The sequence below is a fragment of the Thamnophis sirtalis genome, unplaced genomic scaffold, assembly GCF_051295495.1.
Source record: "Thamnophis sirtalis isolate CommonGarterSnake01/CBP01778 unplaced genomic scaffold, rThaSir2_p1.2 scaffold_4, whole genome shotgun sequence".
Classification (NCBI taxonomy): Eukaryota; Metazoa; Chordata; class Lepidosauria; order Squamata; family Natricidae; genus Thamnophis; species Thamnophis sirtalis.
Genome location: NW_028261384.1, coordinates 59,702,914 through 59,726,522, shown reverse-complemented (window position 1 = coordinate 59,726,522; position 23,609 = coordinate 59,702,914). Strand labels below are relative to the sequence as shown.

The following is a 23,609-nucleotide window of genomic DNA, read 5'->3' as shown; positions in this document are numbered from 1 at the left end:
TGGTTCTGACTGGTTCAGAACAACCGGTAGCAGAAATTAGCAAAGAACCGCCAATACCATTTCTGGTTGGCCCTGCTTCTCCCCTCCTAATCCCTTCCAGGAGTCCCCACACCCCCCGTTTTGGCTCCCAGGTAAGTGCAGGGATGCTTGCTAGGCCCAAAATGGGGCTGGGGGGGGTGCGCCGCCATCCCCGTGCCCCGTTTTGTCTCCCAGGAGGCTTTAGGAAGGCTTGTTAGGCCAAGAATGAGGTCCCCCGCACCCCATTTTGGCTTTTAGGAGGCTGTAGGGGGGCCTTCAAGGAAGAAAGTAAGCCTTCAAGGAAGGAAGGGGAGAAAGAGAAAGAAAGAAAGAGAAAGAAAGAAAGAGGGAGGGAGAGAAGAGAAGAGAAAGAAAGGGGGGAAGGGAGAAAGAAATAAAGAGAGGGAAGGGAGAAAGAAAAAGGGAGGGAAGAGGAAAGAAAAGAAAAAAAGAAAGAAGAAAAGTAAGGGAAAGTGAATGAGATATAGAGAGAGGGAGAAAGGGAGGGTGAGAGGGAAAGAAAAAGGAGAGGAAGGAAGGACCACAAACCCTGGCACTAGACGCAGCTTCACAGGATACTTTGAAACAGCCTCCTGTTTCATCTAGTCCAACCCCCTGATCCAGCAGGAGACTTTATATCATTGGTTATTTTGGTTACTCTAACCCACAGGAAATATTTCCAGAAATCCCCAGGTATTGCCAACCACTCCCCACTAGTAAAAAAAAACCTAGAGCAAAAACTTGCAGTATTAAAAAGAATAGAAAATGGGCTGCTATGTATTGTTTAATGGACTGCTAAATTGGCCAAGCCCACCCAATCACATGACAACCTGGCCATGCCTACAGAAATGGTAGTAAAAAAGTGAATCCCACCACTGATTAGACCCTGAGTTACAATGGCAATTGGGACTGGGATTGCTATTGCTAAGTGATAGTTGTAAAATCTCACATCACATAAAGCAGTATTGCAAGAGCAATCCAGATGGTCATCATTACTATTGTAACCACAAGATGCATAGGTCATTAAGTGAAAAGCAATGGGAGTCCCAGATAAGGACCACACTGGTACTATTGGTGTGGGGGAGCCCCTCGAACATCTAGCTCAGGCAAGTTGAGGGAGAGGGAGTTGGGGAAGGGTCATGCATAGACTGGGGCATAGGTATGAATATGTGGGAGAGTATGGGATATATATGTTTGAGCATGGTAGGGAGACCTATGAAGGGGGCCCTTGCTTGGTGTGTAAGAAGGCAAGTGGGAGACTTACTAGAACAACGCTTCGCTGTTGATTTTCAATTTGTGAAGCTGGAAGGGATGGTCACAAATAATGATCACAGCTACCCTCTATCAGGTTTGGATTGACATTGCTTGCCAGGCCATAAAATTAACCTTGGATATATATAACACTGGTTGGTTGGATACCCATGCTTCACTATGGAACTGGAACAGCAGTAGGTAGCATCTTCGCCATTACGCTCCATTATCCTATAGCTGTAAAAGGCAACAGCAGACACAGTCTTCTTGAGAGGAACTGTGGTGTTTGGTTCACGCTAAGGTATATTGATTTCTCCACAGCAGAACATCAGAGGGTACTGGAGAGCATCATAGGCATGGTGCGTCTCATTGATTTGTAACAGCCTGTTGTCTTTGCTGTGAAGAACGATATCTCTCTTCTCAAAATCCTGGCCGACAATGAGAACAGCCACTTCTGTAGTCCTGGGGGCATTGAAACAACCTTGGTGCTCTCCGGAAGGCTTCCTATCAGTGTTAATCACCCTCTGCAAGATCTTGTGGCCCTTAGGAACAGAATCAACAGCAGCCTTAAGTTCCAGAGTATACTTGTGTTCATGCAGCAACTTTTGCAGTTGGCTAACTAATTGTGGATTAACACTTGGATAGATTCCACAACGGATGTCTCTCTCATTGTCATCATCACCAACAAAATATATCACCAAAGGCGCAATCCAGTTTAGAGTGGGGGCTCTAAACTGGATTGCGCCTTTACGGCCTCTCCAAGGTAGTAGATCCAGGAGAGCTCCTTGGTTTACTGAGGAACTCCGGGAGATGAAGCGCCAAAAGAGATGCCTAGAGCGCCGCTGGAGGCCAGTAACTCCGAGTCAGACTGAGCACTGATGAGAGCCTTTATCAGGACCTATCCTGATAAAGGAGAAATGAAGGCTGCTGCTGAGGCCCAGCTATGATACTACCTATCCTGTGGTAGACCTGTCCCTGCACTTTGAATGTTGGCATAAAATTTTCCTCCTTCACATCTCTGGCTCCAAAAGATGTCCTTTTTAAGCATCTGTTGTACTTCTGGAGAGCAGAAAGAAAGTGCTTTGCCATTGGATGCTGGTGGGTAAGAAGGCTGTGTTCAGAGTTTGCCTAAAGGGGAAGGAGGTGGACTTTACCACCACTGCAACCCATCCCAGGACTCTCATCCTGCTACATTAAAGCGTGGCAGCAGGCACAGGGTCCAAATCAACAGCCTTGTCCCTGGAGTAATCACACAGATTCATATTTAAAACCAGACAAATATTTATTAGTCCAAGGCATTGATCTCATTTGTGACTGATTAACGTAGAGGTTATTAGATGTATACTTTTTTACAGCCTGCTACTGACTTGGGGATCAATTTGACGATACTTGTATGCAGCTTCCCTTACTTGTGTTTTCCTAATTGCAGGTGTAAATCTTTTTCTGCATTTTTTGTCTCTTTTCCCTTTAACTGGTGTTACATTAGAAGGAACAGATTTGTTGAAGTGAGGAGGAAAATAAAGGGGGAGGGGAAATCTGCCTTTGCCTACTAACATCCATTGGTATTCATCTGGCTAGCGTCCTGTCAGTGTGTGAGAGAGTTGAGGGGTGTTTGGAAACTCAAATAGTATCTGCTGTGTGAGCAAGGAGATAGGAAGGAGCATGGGTGTGGCTTCATTCAACTTTTCTGTAGTAAAGCTGCTTGCTGCTGTGAAAGTAAAACTGAAACTAAGACTCCTCTCTTCTGCTTGTGTTTTGCATTTGGAACAGATTTATTTTGAAGTGGGGAGCAGGAGTAGAACTCCTTAGCATCAGAGGGATGTTTGGAAAATGAAACAGTATTTGCTGTGTGAGCAAGAATTTCCATCAAAAGAAGATCCTGATATCGCTCAGACATATCTTTATGCAGCATGTCCAATGATCACAAAAAACTTGAAGATCATCATCTTGTATCCCACCTTTCTCTTCTAGCTCAGACAAGCTCGGAAATTGGTATAGCTTATGATGGCCTATATTGCGCTTGAATAGAGTTAACTTTGAAATAAAAGTAGAGATGACAGAATTGGCCTTAATATGATTGACCTCATTTTCTTGCAACTGCAAATTTACTTCATTGAACTTTGCAAATAGTTCTGATAAATAAGCAATGTCATGCCTGATCTCTTTGAGTTCACCACTGAGCAAAGCATTCTTGTCTTCAAAAAACTTCACAACAGTGTCAAAAAGATTGTAAAGGTATCTCACACAGTTGCCTTTTGATAGCCAACGAACTTCTGTATGAAGCAGCAAACAATCAACATCTTCATCATTCTTAACACAGAGCTCTCTGAATAGTCAATCATTGACCAACCATGGGGATGGAAAGGGAAATATAGACAATGGAGTCCAACCCCCTTCCTCAACAGATTGGAAGCAAAGAATGACTCTAGGAAAATGTAGCCTTTTACCTCTTTGGGGAATCATTCTCTAGTTTTTCTCTTAGGGGGACCTGGCATCCCCACAGAGCCCATCCCCAGGTGGCAGATTGTGCGCCCCTACCCAGTATAGCTTTTATGCTGTAATGGTGAGTTGGAGGGAATCAAATACCTCCCATGGACCGACAGGCCTGGTGAGTAAAAGCTGGTTCATCAGTATCAATTGAAGGCAGAGACCTCATTGGTCAGAACAGCTTCAGAAGAACAACACACCATGTGGTGGCATTCACTTGAACAGCATGTGCACAGTGGTGTAGAAAGCAAAGGGAACTATATATTTCCCATGAAAATCATGTTAGTGGTGGCAAAACCTAATGATGGCCTCGAGTATGGGTACCCCTTAAATGAAGCAGGGGTGCTAAGAATCTCCCGGTCCAGTAAAAACAAGATTTATTTATTTGTTTGTTTTGTTTGTTTGTTTGTTTGTTTGTTTGTTTGTTTGTTTGTTTATTTATTTATTAGACTTATATACCGCTTCATACCTCTCTAAGCGGTTTACAATTTTTTTAGCAAATTGAGTCAGCAACTTGCCCTCACAGTCCGGGTCCTCATTTCACCCACCTCGGAAGGATGGAAGGCTGAGTCGACCTTGAGCCGGTCAGATTTGAACTGCTGAACTGCAGATCACAGTCAGCTAAAGTGGCCTGCAATACTGCACCCTAACCACTGCGCCACCTCGGCTCTTCTATAAGCTTTTATAAATAAATAAACTTTTATTTATGTTCCAAAATTATACATTGGAACATGGAACCTGAGAAGCTTATATGAATCTGGAAAAACACACAACACTATCCAAGAAATGTTCAAATACAATATCTCTATACTGGGAGTGAGTGAAATGCACTGATCTGAAAATGGAATGTGCAGAATAGGAAATTTTACTATCTACTACTCTGGTGAATATAGTAAACATCATCGAAATGGAATAGCTATAATAGTAAAGAATCTTGTAAATAAATGCATCAAGTTCTTTATTCCTGTATCCGATAGAGTGATGATGATCCCAATAAATACTACTCCAGTAAATATGAATGTCATGCAAGTTTATGTTCCCACAGCTGACAGTGATGAGGATTTAGAGAAGTTCTATGAAGCTATAAGCAATGTAGTGAAAATCTTAAAAAGTAATGATATCATAATACTCATGGGGGACTTCAATGCAAAAGTGGAAGAAGGAAGTGATGCTAGTATAGTTGGAAACTTTGGCAGAAATGGTAGAGGTGACAGATTTGTACACTTCTGCAAGGAACATAGGCAATATGTGATGAATACTTTTTTCAAGTTATCAAAAAGATGCCTCTACACTTGGAGACCACTGGCAGATAGACAAAATAATATAAGGAACCAAATTGACTATTTTACAATAAACAAAAGATTTAGAAACTCAGTAAAATCAGTAGACATAACCAGGTGCAGATGTACATCTACTACTTGCTGAAGACCAGGTGAAACTAAAAAAGATGAAAAACCTGAATCTTCCTAAACCAAGAATTGTGTCTACATCATTAGGCATGGAGATCAGATAAAAGAAGAACTAGAAATGAAGAGAGGGGTGCCACAAGAAACAACAGTGGATGATGGATGAAATTCTTCATCTCATGGATGAAAGACGCTCTTATAAAAATAAAAGCAAAGAAAAATACAATGAATTGCAGAAAACAATTGGAAGAAAGGAGAAGCCAGAAACATCACAGCAAGACTGGCTGGAAAAAAACAGGCTGTGCTCAGCCTCCTGAAATCCAGTCAGGCAAACCGCTATCGGGATGTCTTCGGACTGAAAACCTGTCCTGGAGTGACAGGGGAGAAGAAGGGACAGCTCTGATGACCCAGAGGAACTAGCAGTTTCTCGGGAAGTTGGAGAAAAACTCTTCAAACCAGCAGTGGGGGTGGCGGCCTAAACTGAAAGATCACTACAAAACTGGGGCATCTGGACTAAGTTATTGTGCATGAGTGGTGTTGGAAACAGAGTGTTGAAACCGGGTGAGTGATTGACGAACTCACAGAAAAAAAGAAAAAGCTGATCTTAATTTTAAAAAGGATCCCGAAGCGGAGTTAACAACTAACTGGCTTTCGGGGAATGTAATTGAAAAAAGGAAGCAGAGGGGGTTAAGCACCAAAGCCTCAGAAGATTTTGTCTTCTGCAATTTGGAAGTGAAGGAATATTAACAACTAAAAAGAAAAGCCCAGGGGGAAGTCTCTTTTTCCTTATCTGATTCTATGTTTGTGGAGTAAGAGCATTTTTGATAGCTATTGACAGCTAGCTGTGGAATTGTATTTCGGTTTGGAAAGAGCCATTTACTTGTGACTAAGCTGGCTAGTGAAGAAAACAACAACAACAAGGGAAATCCTTCTTCTTATTTTAATTTTATTTTTTGTGGATGTAAAGCATTTTAAAAGAAGAGGGGAAAATAGTGAGAGTTGCAGCCACATTGTGACCTTGGATTCAGGAAGAGACTTTGAGGCTGTGGGAATCACTGGGAGTAGCTGCCTTTGCAACATTGTTTTGTCTGCAACTATCTACAGCTGTGGAAGAGAAAGCATGGACTGGACTAATTTCAAAATTGAGCAATAGAATCTGGAAGATCCTAAATTTGCAATTAAATGTGGTATAACCCCAAAATTTAGAAATCTGTTAAAATAGTTAAACTTGCATAAAGGAGTTTTGGATGTATGAATTATTTGTGATGTTGAAAAGTGTGTGTGAAGCATTAATTGGTAAAGGAAAGCTAGGAAATTGGAGGGAACATACAAAACAAGAAAATAGGAGAAGAGGAAGTAAAAGGGAACATAAATGAGGGATAGGAAGATAAAGTGAAAAAAAGAAGAATTGAAAGTAAAATGCAGATAAAAGATTGCACTGGGATTTACAGTCACAAAGTAGATAAAGGAGGAGATCTCCCCCCCCCCCAAAAATGACAAAATAGTAAGGAAATCAGGAAAATAGGGAAAATCCTAGGGAAAGTTACTAGAATAATAAAAGTAAATACACTGAAGAAAAGATACAAAAACTACAAAAACGGGAAAGAAAAAGAAGTTAGGAGAAAGGGGGAGAAGAAGGAAAAGAATTAAAGTTGGGATTTTTGGGAGCCCGAGAGAAAATGGTTAAAAGAGGAAGAAAAGGAAAAAGTTATATTAGTAGACTAAGAGAATAGTAGTAAGATTGTTATTGTTATGTAACTAATTAAGAAATAAAGAAATGATAGTATATTGTTAATGGTAGAAAACATTTGAAAGAAATGCTCTCTCTGCTTAAATTGAATTAGAGGCTGTTTATAACAAAATATACCAATGGAGAAAATAAGAAATGAAAATTTGGTGTAACTTTGAAGGGGCAATTGAAAATATTGTTTATGTATTAAGAAAAAATAACTGTAAAGATGGAAAATAGTGGAAGAGAATAATTTGGCTGAAAGTGAAAACAAAACTACGATGTAAAAAGGACTATGTAATTGAGAGGAAGTAAAAGAAAAGACCTGGACAACACTTTGTTCCTATAATATGTATAATTTGTATTAAAAAATAAAAAACTTTGAATGGGAAAAAAACTTTTAAAAATGACATTGATGGCAGGAGCATCTCAAGATTAACTATCTACTATTTAAATGATTTGTTTTTGAAGTAGGAATGGCAGGAAATGGGTCATAAAATGGAAGCATGAAAAAAAGGCCTAGAATGGGTGGGTCCACCCCCCAGTTATGGGTGGACAAATACACAATATTTAACATTTCATACTATTCCCATTGACATGTTAACTTGAATTTTTTTTAAAAAAACTTTCTTATGCAAATAAATGTTTAAAAAAAGAAAACAATTGGAAGAACATTTTGACTTGCAAAAGAAAAGTGGTTTGCAAAGAGATGCAAAGAAATAGAAGAGATAGAATGTAGTCATAATTTCAACTTACAGAAAAAAGTGAAAGAAGAAGCAGGTGTCTACAAAAATAAAGCCAACAACTTAGTTGACAAGGAGGGGAAATCTTGGATGAGGATGAAAAATTAAAAAGATGGAAGGAATATATTGAAGAACTTTTTGAGACACTAGGGATAATATTGATATGGGAAGTATAACAACTGGACCAAGCATCACTCTGAAGGAGATTGAACATGCAATAAAAATAGTAGAAACAAGAAAAGCCACAGGATCTGAAGATATCCCAGTAGAAATTTTAAAATTGTTGGAAGACAACGGGAAGAAGTTTTTACTGCAGCTCTTCAACTGAATATATGAAACAGGAAAGATACCAAATGATTAGCTAAAGTCAACCTTTGAATCAATCCCCAAGTGTACCAAATAAAGAACAATAAACTTAATGAGTCATGCCCTGACTCATTAAGTATCTAAATAACACATAATTTGGTTTCAGAAACAATCTTAGTACACAAGATGCCCTATTCAGTATTCAAGTTCTTGTGCAGCACTGGAGAGATGTCAATCACAGTTGAGGTCAATCACGCGTGCTTCATTGATTTTGAAAAAACATTTGATAAAATAAGACACAGCAAACTATCACAAATCCTGAAACAAATGGGATTAAGACATCTGAATCATAAAGAATCTATATTGGCATCAGGTAGCAAATGTGAGACTAGGCCAAAAATACTCAGCTTTTTCGAAGAGGGGTCAGAGGGCTGTATTCTGTCTCTGCTGTTGTTTAATATCTACTCTGAGTCAATTTTCAATGAAGCATTGATGCGGGCCTCAAAGTAAATGGTGTTCAGATCAACAATCTAAGATATGCTGATTATATAGTTCTGCTTGCCAGTAAGCATGAAAACCTTCAGCTCCTCATCAACAGAGTTTCAGAAATTTCTGAAAAATATGGCTTGAAGCTTAACACCTCAAAAACTAAGATCATGGTCATCAGCAAACAACCCATTAATTTACCATTGATAAATTCAGAAGGAATACCACTAGAAAAAGTTGAAAGGATCACACACCTCAGTTTTAATTTACATGAAAGCTGGGATATGATCAGTGAAGTAAAGACAAGGATAGAGAAAGCTCGAATAGCATTCTTCAAAATGAAAGAGGTCTTCTACAGTCACAATGTAAGCCTAAGACTGAAATCAGGTTGTCAAATGTTACTTCTTTTCTATCCTGCTCTACAGAGTAGAGAGTTGGTATCTCACAGAAAACCACTTGAAGAAACTAGAAGCATTTGAAATGTGGATTTACAAATGGCTGTTACATATAAGCTGGGTTGACAAAATCACAAATGAGGAGATGATAAGGTGCCTGGAGAAGCAAAGGGAAATCATTAAAGCCATTAAAAAGCAAATGTTAGAATATTTTGGACATGTGATGTGACACCCAGAAAAATAAGGCATACTTCACTTAATCCTCCAGGGAAAAACTGAAGGCAAACAAGGTCCAGGCAGAAGAAGAAGATCACAACTTCAAAATCTAAGGGGATTGGTTTGGACAAAATTCAGCAGCACTTTTTCATGTGGCTGTTGGCAAAAAATAGGATTGCCAACATGATCGCCAACGTCCGATACAATTTACCCAGTCTTTCACTTGTTCATTACATATTGACTCTTCCATCATTGTTTGTGAATCAATGCACATTAATTTCTCATATATGATTAAACCATGTCAACATACTTCTTTAAATTGATCACTCCCTTGTATTCAGTTATAGTCACACAGCACTGATTATTTATTGAACTAATTTCAATAAGCCAAATAGCTTCTTAATTATAGCATTTCCATTATAGTCAATTTAATTTTGTTTCTCATCACATACCAAATTCTTAATTTCAGATAATAAAGTGGGTACTAACATGCTGTTAATATGTAGCCAGCTTCATTTTTCAACAGTCCACATCCTCACAATAGATACATTAATTATCCACTATCTATTGTACTAATTAGGTTGCATTCTTCTGTTTGGACAGTTTGCATTCTTTTTAAATCGACCATAATCTTAAGAAAGCAATTTATTTTTTATTTATTTTCGGTACTTAACCTGCAGAATATAATGTTGAATCTTTTAACAAATTTCAGTTTTACTTTCTTGATTTAATTGGAATTTGTAGTTTCTTTAGAGTGAAATAGATCTCCCTCGAAGTTAAAATCTTTCAGGTTATTAGTTATTGGGATTCATTAGTCTTTTTAGTAGACATTGGAGAGATTAGCAATGTGAATGTCAGATGATGGCATCTATCAGAATAGATGATATGCTTTGTAGGACAGTGAGAAGTTGTTGAGTCTGCTAATAATATTGCTAGTGGTATGAGCAGATAGTCAGTATGGAAAGCGAAGAGAATGATCTTGGATAAGCTAGGTAACAGTTGAAAGAACACAAAAAGACAGAAAAGCAGTATTGTGGCTTCTGTTTCCTGATCTATTTTGAAGAACTGACAGTTGGTATCTTCCTTTGCTGCAGAAGTTTCTTTTTGTTTCTATTTCACTATAGTTGATAACTTCATCGGTTGCACATGTGATACTTTTTCTAGATCCCTGGAATCCGAACATAATTTTGCAATTGTAACATATTCTGTATATAATTTTCCAAGAAGGAATTATTGTGTAATCAAATCTGTATTGCAATCCAAACATATTTTGAAGACTTAACATGTGTACAATGATGAAGAAATGCTATATTTAGGTGTAGGGAAAAAACCTTGAGAAATCAATCAGATATCACATATAGTTGTGAAGCTGTTTGGAATCCTGAATGAGAATTCAAAAGTGCAGGTTACATTATCATTTGAAAATATATTATAGACAAAGTATTTGGGTAATGCATTAGTGTTTTGAAAATATCTCTCAGCTGTTACTTCAGTTCAAAACTGAATATATCTGTAAATGTATGTATGTATGAATTTAACATCATATGGGTGGGAAGAAAATTACATAACTGAATGTGCTACCCAAATAATAATAACATCGCACCACATTGAGATCGGAATATTAGAATCTAATTCCTGATTCTTTCAAAGAATTATTGTTTGTTTTCAAAGAATGGTGGTTGGAGGAGACTGATTGGAAGAGCATTCAATTAGCTTGAAATACCGTAATTTATTGTTAAGCAGGATAAGGTGTGTGTGTGTGTGTGTTTGTTTGTTTTTAAAAAGCTGATGTTGGTGTCAATTTTTCCTTCTCAAACTTCTCTTTGCATCCTATTCCCCTCAACCCCAATTTAAGCTACATTTTGCATTGAAATTAAGAAAGACTGTAGGGTCCTTTTTTTAAAAAAAATAAATGTTTTTTAATTTTAATTGAAACAAGTACAGCATCTTTCTTTACATCTGTAAAAAATGTATCAATCGATTACAGATCCTCCACGGTCAACAAACATAACTCATATTAACTCAAGCATTATTATATATCCATTTCCATTTGACTGTAATTATTATTTAAAAATATTAATAGAAGTAATAATCTTGAACAATACCTGCCCACACCAGTGGGAAAAGAAAAAATCAAAAAGAAAAGGCAAAAAAAAAAAAAGACAAAAACGACAAAGGACAAGGCAGGAAAAAAAACAAAACACAGGTATCTATTATAAAAAAGAAGAAGTATATCAACTGGTTACAACATGCTTTGGTGCTTCTCTTCCATTAACTCATATTAATTCAAATATCTTAACTCAAATGTTTACCATATTAACATCATTATACCTCCAGTTTTAATTACCTATAGTTATTTAAACATCCTTCATCCTTAGCTATGCCAAAGAATTAGTCCATAACACATGCTGACATTTCATTTACTTACTTGTAAAATCCTCTATTAACATCAAATCCTCATATCCTATTTTAGCTAAACATCCATAATATTTAATTATATCATATATCATAACATTTTCCCAGTATTGATTAACATTTGATTGTATGTATTTTATTTAGTTTTTATAATAGTGATAATTATTGTAATTAATACTCTTTATGTATAATCCAAAAATGTTTTCTCATATCCAATTGTTATTTATCATATCGACTCCACATTATATACATTGCTATCAATATCAATTATTATTCAGCTGATTCCACATTATATACATTGCTATCAATATCAATTATTATTCAGCTATATCTGTTACAAAAAGAGCAATTAGGTTTAGCTAGTTTTCAATTGTATTCTTCAATCTATCAGCCAATTCCACATTATATACATTACCATCAATATCAATTATTATTCAGCTATATCTATTACAAATTAAAGTAATCAGATTTAGCTAATTTTAAGTTGTATTCTTCCATCTGTCAGCCTGTGTCCCTCCAATAGCAAAATTTTCTCAATCCAATTGCCATTCGTTGGATAAATTTACCAAATGTTTTTATAAGCAAGTCCAGACAAAGATATCTTCGCACCTTTTGGCTCTGAATGTCAGTGATGAAATAATAATGTTGTCCCGGGCTTGTAAAACTTTTCAAATTGACTTTAATTCTCAAGGGTAGGGTTTTCATTTCTCCTGCACTCTGTCTCTTTAAATGAATCTTCTTTATAGCTCCCCCCCTCCTTTCTTCCTCTGAGATAGACCAGATGCCATTTCTCACATTTTCCATTTGTATTTCAGGAACATTCAAACATTCAACGATCTCAGTTTTTCCTTCATATTTTAAAATCAGATGATCCAATTTTCTTTCCAATCTCTGAAAAGAGTCAAAAAGCTCTCGACATGCGGAAAAAAGCATCTGGAGTGAGACCTTAGAAGTATTTTCAGACGCCATGATGTGTCGTAGTTAGAAATTACAAGTAGAAACACGCTGGAAACTGTGCAATCTTATCTGATCGTAAACACAGCCAAGTAATAAAAATGTCAGATCGTGAAGGGCTAATTAGTAGAAAGTTGACTTTACGATCCACTTAGAAAGAGTCAGTGGGGAGGGCTGCCAAAGTGTTCCTTGAAGCGTTTAAGAAATAAAGTAGCCACCAGCCATAAATCCATTAAAAAAAGACCAATTCGCCGCTAGATTCTTCTATTTTTTTGGTTTCAATTAGCTTAAGCTTTTAGTGCGGACAGTCTCTCTTGAATAATAAAATCAGCTTACCAGATGACATCACTTCTGCCATTCTTAGGGGCAACCTGCAGTTTCAGTTAGCACACAGCTAATCCAGAAAGGAATTGGCACGAGGGGTTAATAACCCCCCACAGACTTTGCGAATGTCTCTGAGGTCCTGGGTCTCCCCACACCTTCACTGTCGTCTCCGGGACAGCTAGGGTCCAAAAAACCCGTCCAAAAATCCTTCGGAATAGAGGAATTTCAGGAATAGCCTGAAACTCCGTCTTCTCACTGCTAAGCCCCGCCTTCTCTCCTCAAGACTGTAGGGTCCTTGATGCTCTCTGAGCTTGGTTGTTTCCTTCCATGTATTTCATTACCCAACTAGATAACATAGTGCTAATTGTGAGTGGTGTTTGGTATCTTTTTGCATACTAGTGGATTGATCTGGCAGTGTTGATGGGAGTGGTCTTGGTGATTCCTTGATTAGGCTGTTCTTTATTGTTAGCTTGTTTGTCTGAGTGCATAATTTTTTTATTATTTGATTGTTGGCTAACATCAATCTTCATGTTAATCTTTTTTTCGCTAAGTGTTAATTGCTGGCTAAGAAGTGTTTTAATTTAATATAATTTATTAGATTTATAGGCCGCCAAATCATGGAGGACTCTGGGCGGCTTACAAAGAACAAGAAAGGAAAACAAACAAAATAAAATAAAATGAAGATTAAAATTCTCCAACACGCATACATTCAAGTTGGGGCGGGACCCTACATAATAAGGTCAACAGCCCCCAGCCTGCCGGAACAGCCAGGTTTTAACAGCTTTACTGAAGGCTATGAGGGTGGGCGAGGTCCGGACATCTAGGGGTAACTGATTCCACAGGGTCGGAGCGGCCACAGAGAAGGCCCTTCTCCAAGGCCCCGCCAGCCAACACTGTCCGGCTGATGGCGTCCTAAGGAGGCCCACCCTGTGGGATCTTAATGGCCGTTGGGATGTATGCGGCAGTAGGCGGTCACGCAAATACGCTGGTGCTGAGCCATGTAGGACTTTAAAGGTAATGACCAACACCTTGAATTGCATCCGGAGACCAATTGGCAGCCAGTGCAGCTCGTGGAGGATAGGTGTAATATGGGTGTATCTTGGTACACCCAATATCGCTCGCACAGCTGCATTCTCGACTAGCTGTAGTCTCCGAACGCTTTTCAGGGGTAGCCCCATGTAGAGTGCATTGCAATAATCCAGCCTTGAGGTGACAAGGGTGTGAGTGACTGTTTGAAGTGCACCCCGATCCAAGTAGGGCCGTAATTGATGCACCAGGCGAACCTGGGCAAAGGCCCCTTGGTCACAGCCGACAAATGGTGTTCCAGTGTCAGCTGTGGATCCAAGAGGACCCCCAAATTGCGGGCCCTCTCTGAGGGGTGTAAGTTTTCACCCCCCAGGATCAAGGATGGACTGTCTGAACTGTCCTTTGGGGGCAGCATCCACAGCCACTCGGTCTTATCGGGATTGAGTACGAGTTTGTTTTCCCCCATCCAGATCCTGACAGCTTCCAGGCATCGGCACATCATGTCCACCACTACACTGAGTTGGCACAGGGCAGATAGATACTGTTGCGTATCATCTGCGTATTGATGGTACTTTATTCCATGCCATCGTATGATCTCACCCAGTGGTTTCATGTAGATGTTGTTGTTGTTGTTATTGTTATTATTATTATTATACAATTGTATCACAGCGGCCAGTTGTTTCGCCGGATTTGGCATTGGTTACTAGTCGGGCCCCACCCAGGGGCCTAGGACGTCGTAACGTATTTTCGTAATATGCATGCAGATCCAAGCAGTGCGGCTTTTTGCATTTGACTGATGGTGATTTTGTCAATTTTTAACTGTTTTAAATGTAATTCCAGTGCTTTTGGAATAGCACCCAGTGTGCCAATTACCACTGGAATTACCACTGCTGGTTTGTGCCATAGTCGTTGAATTTCGATTTTTAAGTCCTGGTATCTTGCGATTTTTTCATGTTCCTTCTCGGCGACCCTGCTATCACCTGGTATTGCGATGTCTATGATTGTGACCTTATTTTTCTCAACCAGTGTGATGTCTGGTGTATTATGCTCCAGTATTTTGTCGGTTTGTATACGGAAATCCCACAAGATCTTGACCATCTGATTTTCGGTGACTTTTTCAGGCTGATGTTCCCACCAGTTTGTTGCTGTTTTAATATTATAATTTTTGCACAAATTCCAATGGATCATTTGTGCTACTGAATTGTGCCGCAATTTATAATCAGTCTGCGTGATTTTTTTACAGCAGCTGAGTATGTGATCAACAGTTTCATCAGCTTCTTTGCAAAGTCTGCATTTGGCATCATCAGAGGATTTTTCGATTTTGGCCTTAATAGCATTTGTGCGGATAGCTTGTTCTTGCGCAGCCAGGATTAGTGACTCTGTTTCTTTCTTTAATGTACCTGTTTTTAACCATAACCAAGTTTGTTCACTGTCCACTTTATCTTTTATTTTTTCCAGAAATTGACCATGCAGTGCTTTGTTCTGCCAACTCTCCATTCTTGATTTTATCACATCTTTTCTGTATTCTTGTTTTGTCTGTTGGGCCTTCAGTAGATTTTTGTTCTTTACTTCGATTAATAGATGTTCTTGAGTGTCTTTTAAATAATCAGCCAGTGCATGTTTTTCTTCTTCAACTGTTTGCTTCACTTGTAATAATCCTCTGCCACCTGATTTTCGGGGCAGATATAGTCTATCAGTATCACCACGTGGATGTAAACTGTAGTGCATTGTCATTAGTTTCCTGGTTTTTCGGTCCAAAAGGTCCAAATCAGCTTGTGTCCAGTTAACTATGCCAGCTGTGTATCTTATAACTGGTATTGCCCAGGTATTTATGGCCTTGATTGTATTTCCACCATTCAATTTAGATTTCAAAATTTTCCTAACTCTGTTGGTGTACTCTCGCCTGACAATAGTTTTTACTTCTCCATGCTTGATGTTATCCAACTGCAGAATGCCTAAGTATTTGTAGGCTTCATTTTCTTTGCATTTAATTAGTTGGCCATTGGGCATTTCAATTCCCTCAGATGCAGTGATTTTGCCCCTTTTTATGGATACAGTGGCGCATTTTTCCATGCCAAACTGCATTGAAATATCGGTGCTGAATACGCGGACTGTATTTGTCAATGATTGGATTTCTATTTCTGACTTTCCATAGAGTTTCAAATCATCCATATATAGTAAATGCGAAATTTTTTCAGCTTTTTTGGCTGTTTGGTAGCCTAATTTCATTTTTTTTAAGATTACTGATAGTGGGATCATTGCGATGATGAAGAGAAGAGGTGAAAGTGAATCACCCTGGAAAATTCCTCGCTTGATATTAACCATTCCGTAGCTCTCATTCCCTACTGCCAACTCAGTTCTCCATTGTTTCATTGCCTTTTCAGTAAAGGATGTAATATTTTTGCTAATGCCAGTTGTTTCTAAGCATTTTATGATCCAACTATGTGGCAGTGAGTCAAATGCCTTTTTGTAATCAATCCAGACCATATTCAAGTTCGTTTTTCTGTTCTTACAATTTTCTAATATCATTTTATCAATTAGAAGCTGATCTTTTGTGCCCCTGCTCCTTCTTTTGTTGCCTTTTTGCTCTACTGGCAAGATGTTGTTTGTTTCCAAATAATCCATCATGTTATCTGCAATAATGCCTGTGAGTAATTTGAAGGTTGTTGGTAAGCATGTTATTGGTCTATAGTTTTCAGGTGTTGTTCCTTTAGTTGGATCTTTCTGAATCAAGTATGTTTTTCCAGTTGTCAACCATTCATCAATTTTGCCCTTTTGTAAAATTTCATTCAGTTGCCTGGCCAATATTGCATGTAAACTGGTCAGATATTTGAGCCAGAAACCATGTAATTGGTCCTTTCCAGGTGATGTCCAATTCTTTACCTTTTTAACTCGATTTTTGATCATCTCAGTTGTTATTTCTAATACTTGCATTTGTTTGTTGCCAATGCTTTTCTCAAAGTCATGTATCCACTTTGCTTCCTTGTTGTAGTCCTTTGCATTTTCCCACAATTCTTTCCAGAATTCAACTGTGGCCTGCTTTTCTGGTTTTTCACTTTTGGTGTCACCATTCACATTAAGACTTTGATAAAAACGCCGTTGGTCTGATCGAAATTGCTGATTTTGTTTATATTGGATGATTCGTGCCTCATATCTTTCAATTTTTCTAGCTGTTGCTGTTATCTGCTGTTTTACAATCTCTACAGCTTCATTGATGTTTCTTGTATCCAATCTATATCTTCTGATTAGCCGATCTATGATTTTGTTGTTTTTAAGCCGTTGCTCATGCATGTTCTTTAAGTTACTAGCATCTGCCCTTAATTTTTTGATTTTTTGTTCTAGACGGATTTTCCACTTTGGCTTTGATGCTTTTTCTGTTGTGTGACTAGGTACTTTAATTTTAATGCCTAGTTCATTAGTGACTATTACAGCTGCACTGTACATTAACTGGTTTGTTTCCAAGATGGATCCCGGTTCAATTGTTGAAAACACTGCATTAACCATTTTCATGATAGGGGCCAAAATTTTCTTAGGCACAGTTTTTAGTGATGGTAAACATTGCCTTTCCTCATTAAGCAGAAAATGCTCCATGATCTTATCCTTCAATTCTTTTTGTTTTTGAGTTAGTTCATCAGTTGGTTCAGTGATAACTGGTTCTAGTGGTGGTGATGTTATTTCCTTCCTGAGAGCTTCTTCTGGGAGTTCTACTATAGTGTCTTTAGTTGTGTCTTGAATATCAGTTATTTCCGCTTGTGATATTGTTTTTTGGGTTTTGCAATTTGCCTGAATTTCCTCATGTTCAACTTCACTAAACACTTTATTCCGTATAATAAATCGCCTTTGATCTGCTAGTCGTTGTTCACTAACATTTGAATCTGGATATTGTTGTTTCCATAATTCATACATTCGCTTTAAATATCCTCTTTTTTCTGGCTCTGAGTTGTAGTAACAGGCCATTATGGCACGGTTTTCATCTGCACTATATTTTTGTTGTTTTGTTGGCTGGTCCACTTGTAGCCCACTTGTCGACGGATGTCCAGGGACCCCAACATCCGCCGCGGCCCTTGTTAACCCGCGCGACGACCGATGCGGTATGGAATTCTTATTTGTTTTTTTCACCATATTGTATGGGTTGGCAGGGGTTTTTTTACGGGACCAGATGCCAACCTGATCCCAACCTTCCTCCTTTCTCATCCGGGCTTGGGACCGGCAACGGCGGAGTTCTATTATTATATAATAATAATAATAATAATAATAATAATAATAATAATAATAATAATAATAATTATTATTATTATTATTATTATTGTTATTATTATTATTATTATTATTATTATTATTATTTTATTTGTCTTGTATGCCGCCCACTCCCAGAGGACTCCGGGCGGCTCACAAAAGACAAGGGAAAGGGGGGAACGAGACAAAGACAACATATTAAAAACAAAACCAACATTCATAATTTCCGTGGAGGTAAATGCTTCTCAGCTCCCCCCAGCCTGCTGGAACAGCCAGGACTTGGTGGCTTTGCGGAAGGCCGGGAGGGTAGTAAGGATCCAGATCTCAACAGGGAGCTCGTTCCAGAGGGCCGGAGCTGCAACAGAGAAGGCTCTCCCCCAGGGAGTCGCCAGCCAACATTGGCTGGCAGATGGAATCCGGAGGAGACCCAACCTGTGCGATCTAATTGGTCTGAGAGAGGTAATCAGCAGGAGGCGGTCTCTCAGTTACCCAAGTCCGATGCCATGTAGGGCTTTATAGGTAGCGACCAGCACCTTGAAGCGGATTCGGAGACTAATAGGTAGCCAGTGCAGCTCACGGAGGATAGGTGTAAATTGGGTGTACCTTGGTGCACCCACAATCGCTCGCGCGGCTGTATTCTGGACTAATTGGAGTCTTCGAACACTCTTCAAGGGCAGCCCCATGTAGAGCGCATTACAATAATCCAGTCTTGAGGTCACAAGGGCGTGAGTGTCTGAAGGGCCTCCCGATCCAGGTAGGGTTGCAATTGGTGCACCAGGCGGACCTGGGCAAAGGTCCCCCTGGTCACAGCCGACAGACGGTGTTCTAGAGTCAGCTGTGGATCCAGGAGGACTCCCAAATTGAGAACCCTCTCTGAGGGGCGTATAATTTCACCTCCCAGCCTGAGAGATAGAACAGTTGGACAATCTTTGGGAGGGAACATAAGAAGCCACTCGGTCTTGTCTGGATTGAGTGCCAACTTGTTTGCTCCCATCCAGACTCTAACAGTCTCCAGGCACTGGCACATCACTTCTACTGCTTCGCTGAGTTGGCACGGGGCAGACAGATACAGCTACATATCGTCTGCATATTGGTGATACTTAATCCCGTGCCGGCGTATGATCTCACCCAGCAGCTTCATGTAGATGTTAAATAGGAGGGGGGACAGGACCGAACCTGCGGCACCCCATACTTGAGGGGCCTTGGGGACGATCTCTGCCCTCCGACCAACACCGACTGCGACCTGTCTGAGAGGTAGGAGGAAAACCACCGCAAAACGGTGCCTCCCACCCCCACCTCTCGCAACCGTCGCAGAAGGATACCATGGTCAATGGTATTGAAGGCCGCTGAGAGGTCAAGAAGCACAATGATAGAGGGGTGACCCCTATCCCTGGCCCGCTTGACCACCGAGGTCCAGCTTCATCAACAGGGACTCACACCCGACAAACTCCGGAGCAGGGATCCTACGAGGAACTAAAGACCCTCGGACGATGACAGCCACTCCCCCACCCTTTTCCCTGGGGTCACGGCTGATGAAGCACCTGAAAACCTTCTGGGCACATTTCAGTGAGGGGAACTCCTCCCTCTGGGCCCAGCCAGGTCTCAGTAATATATGCCAGGTCTGCCCCCTCGTCTAAAATTAGGTCCCGGACAAGGGGAGCTTTGTGAACCACAGACCTGGCGTTTAGCAACAACAGCCTGAGACCAGGGCCCTGACAGTTCTCGCCACCTGGCCCTGGAGTGGAACTAACAGGGCCAGAAGGAGGGATCTCTGTGATGTAGCGAACCCTCCTTCCCCGGTAATGGCCAGCCCTGAAGTTCCCATCATACCTGCCCCTCCCCATAGTGACCATAATGCTCCGGCCCTCCCCCGCTACCGTAGACCCCACAACCCCTCCCACAGCTCCCGCACCATACAGGAAATCCTTAACACTCATTCTGGGACAGGAAGTAAGTCTGGGCCCCTACCACTTCTGCAGTGGCACTCAGTGGAGGAGACACCAGGCAATACTCTCAACCCTCTCATACACACGCAGCCATTCACCCATGCAGTCCCCACGAAATAAATTAAACACAGAAAATACAACAGTATGAATTTAAAAAAAGTGGGTGCAAACATCAACCAAGCATACCATTCACACTACATTCCTAAAAAATTCACGGAGCACTGTGCTAGTGCGATGTAAGACAGTGGTGTGCAGGTGGAGGGCGAGCTGCTCCGCTCTTCTCCCCTCCTCTGAGTCGTAGAAGAGCTTCCCAGGCCACAGGTCCAAAGTCAGTAGCATATAAACTGGCTGTAAGCGGAGAGGGCACGGGATAAGGGTCCGGTATTGGTACACAGCAGCTTTCCAGTCCTAAGCCCTCCAGATCCAACAAGCAATTTATGGCCCCCGTGTCGGGGGGTAGTTCTTCTCCTTCCCCTGAGATTGAGCAGGGTCCAGAATCCGGGGGGGGGAGTCTGTGGGGCCAACATCTGGGACTGGCCCGGGCTGATCCAGAAAACAGGATAAAGGGCGCCAATTCCTACAGAGCCAAGTCCTAACCCCTACGGCTGCCATCATCTATCACTCCTAGCCCTATTCCAACCTTAATTATCCTACTACTAAACCTAATCCTAACCTAAAGCTAATCCTAATTCTAAGCCTAAACCACAAACTAACACCAACCCAAACTAAGCTCACCCATTCTAACCCTACACCAACCTAATCCTAATCCTAACCCCAGCGTAGCCTAGCCCTAGCCCCACACTAACTCTACCCCCAACCCTAGCCACGACCCCAACCCCGGTCTCGACTAGCCCTACCCTAAGGCCGAGAGCAGCCACAGATGGTACAGTCTCCAGTACTTATACCTAAGTCTATATCTAATCTATGCCTAAACTATATCCTAAATCTATATCTAATCTATGCCTAAACTATCTATAACTATAAACCTAAACCTAACTAAATCTACCTAATTAACTGGAGCTATGGCGGGCAGCAAACAGTCAGAGGGAGGGCAGATAGAATGACCAGAGTAGATAGCCCCAGCCGAGGCGAAGGAGAGTCAATGCTTGTCAGGGAGATGGTAAGGCTCGCTGGTAATGGAGAGGGACAGGAGTGGTATCCGAAAGGCTGCGATGGAAAAAAAGGAGGGGGAGGCGTCTAGGCCTCTCACCGACTCAGCAGTGGACGATGTCAGCACGGCGCCGCCATCTTCTTCGCTCCGAGCAGCACGATCACTCAGGGTCGCCAGAACCCGACAGGGGCGCAGGGGCGAGAGGAGAGGGGTGAGAGGAGAGGCAGGAAAGGGTGAGCAAGGCATTGGGGGGGGGTACAGCCATGGCGGCGGTACGCGCAACCAGCCGCCGAATCCGCCGATCCCACAAAACTCCATTCCAGATGGTCTCAATCGAACAGATCTCCCAATCCCCCCTGCTCACTGCTCACCACATAGATGAAATAAAAAAACAGAGTTCAACTCCAGTTGGAAAAGCAGCCGCTCAGATAGAATCAAAGGCAAGCGTCCAAGATTTAAAACACAGCGTTCAACAGAGCAGCGCCGCCATCTCTCCTCTGCGCCACACAGCAGTTCTAATTCCAGTTCCAGGCCTCGGCAAATCCACAGCTAGGAAAGCGACTGGAGATGGCTGATGTTCAAATGCCAGTTCCCACTCGATCCACAAAATACAGCCCTTCCAGGACCTTATGTCAAAGTTGTCACGGACTCCGGAGGCTCTTCTAAGATCTTCTTTTGTCTCGCCGGCTTCTATCGAGCGAGAAGCCAGGCAGCCATCCAGGTCCTGCACATGCACATTATTGTTAAATAGGAGAGGGGACAGGACCGAACCCTAGAACGGTGCCTCTCACTCCCACCTCCTCCAGACGTCGCAGAAGGATACCATGGTCGATGGTATCGAAAGCCACTGAGAGATCAAGAAGCACCAGGATAGAGGAGTGCCCTCTACCCCTAGGCCGCCAGAGATCATTGGTCAGAGCGACCAAAGCAGTTTCTGTGCTGTATCCAGGCCTGAAACCAGACTGAAAGGAATCCAGATAATCCACTTCATTCAAGGTCCGTCACTATAGTGAAGGAGCTGAAGCGCCACCACCTTCTCAACAACCTTCCCCAAAAAAGGGAGGTTGGAGACCGGACAGTAGTTTGTCAGGGCGGCTGGATCCAGGGAAGGCTTCTTGAGGAGGGGCCTCACCACTGCTTCCTTTAATGGTTGCGGGAAAGACCCCTCCTGCAAAGAAGCATTGGTGATCGCCTGGAGCCAGCTGCGTGTCACCTCCCTGCTGGTCGAAACCAGCCAGGAGGGGCACGGGTCCAGTAAACAGGTGGAGGTGCTCATTGCTCCCATGGCCTTGTCCACTTCCTCAGAGGTGACAAAATTGAACTCATCCCAGGAAAACCAACTTGGACTTGCCCTCGGCACCTCGGCTGGTATTGCCCAAGCGGAGTCTAGGTTTGTCCGAAACTGAGTGATTTTGTCCAACAGAAACTGAACAAATTCCTCAGCTCTTCCCTGCAGGGGTTCCCCCACCCCCTCACCTTTCAGGAGGGAGCGGGTGATCAGGGCGGCTGGGCGAGATTCCGCAGACGCAATAAGAGTGGAAAAATGAGTGCATTTTGCCGCCTGTATCGCCACTAAATAAGTCCTAATAAAGGCTCTTAGTAGTGTTTGATCAGATTCAGAGTTACTAGGCCTCCAACATCGCTCTAGGCATCTCTTGTGGCGCTTCATCTCCCGGAGTTCCTCGGTAAACCAAGGTGCCCTCCTGGATCCACTGCCACGGAGAGGCCTCAAAGGCTCAATCTGATCTAGTGCCTCAGTCGCCGCAGCATTCCAAGCAGCGACTAAGGATTTGGCCGGGTTGCGGGCAAGGGAGTCAGGTATCTCTCCAAGCTCCCTCTGAAATCCCATAGGGTCCATCAGGTGCCTGGGGCGGAACCATTTAATCGGCTCCACCTCCCTGTAGTGGGGGAGTAATGTCCTGAAATCAAGCCTCAGCGAGGAGTGATCTGACCATGACAAGGGCGAGATCTCTATTCCCCTTAATTCCAGATCACATCTCCACTTCCCCGAGAGAAATACGAGGTCGAGGGTGTGTCCCGCTCTATGAGTTGGGCCCTGAACTATTTGGGTCAAGTCCATGGTTGTCATGGAGACCATGAACTCCTGTGCTCCATCAGAGTGTTCGCCAAGTGACGGTAGATTGAAGTCCCCCAGCACCATTAGTATGGGGATCTCCACCGCCAACCTGCCTACTGACTCCAGCAGCACAGGCAGGGCTGTCGTGACACAGCTGGGAGGTAGGTACGTCAAGAACAAGCCCACTTGAACCCCTAGGTCCAACTTCAAGAGAAGGGACTCGCACCCCACAATCTCCGGGGCAGGGATCCTGCAAGGAACTAGCGACTCCCGGACAACCATTGCTACTCCCCCACCCCTTTTTTGGTGTCTTGGTTGGTGAAGCACCCGAAACCCATCTGGGCACATTTCTGAAAGGGGGACTCGTCCCTCTTGGCCCAGCCAGGTTTCAGTTATACATGCCAGGTCTGCCCCCTTGTCTAATATCAAGTCCCGGACAAGGGGAGCTTTATTCACAACAGACCTGGCATTTAGCAACAGCAA

At 41.8% G+C, this 23,609-nt stretch overlaps 2 protein-coding genes across 6 annotated transcripts in view; one reads left to right on the top strand and one right to left on the bottom strand.

The window, feature by feature from the left end:
* Window positions 1–23,609, top strand: part of MYRIP (myosin VIIA and Rab interacting protein) — a 236,258-nt gene that overhangs the window by 46,236 nt on the left and 166,413 nt on the right. The gene's annotated exons all lie outside the window — the stretch shown is intronic.
* On the bottom strand, window positions 1,566–23,474 carry LOC148045870 (uncharacterized). The gene is made up of 2 exons (XM_087712153.1): window positions 22,182–23,474; window positions 1,566–1,811 (listed from the first exon to the last, which is right to left on the bottom strand). The coding sequence occupies exons 1-2, from the start codon at window positions 23,472–23,474 to the stop codon at window positions 1,566–1,568; spliced, it is 1,539 nt and encodes a 512-aa protein (XP_087568279.1).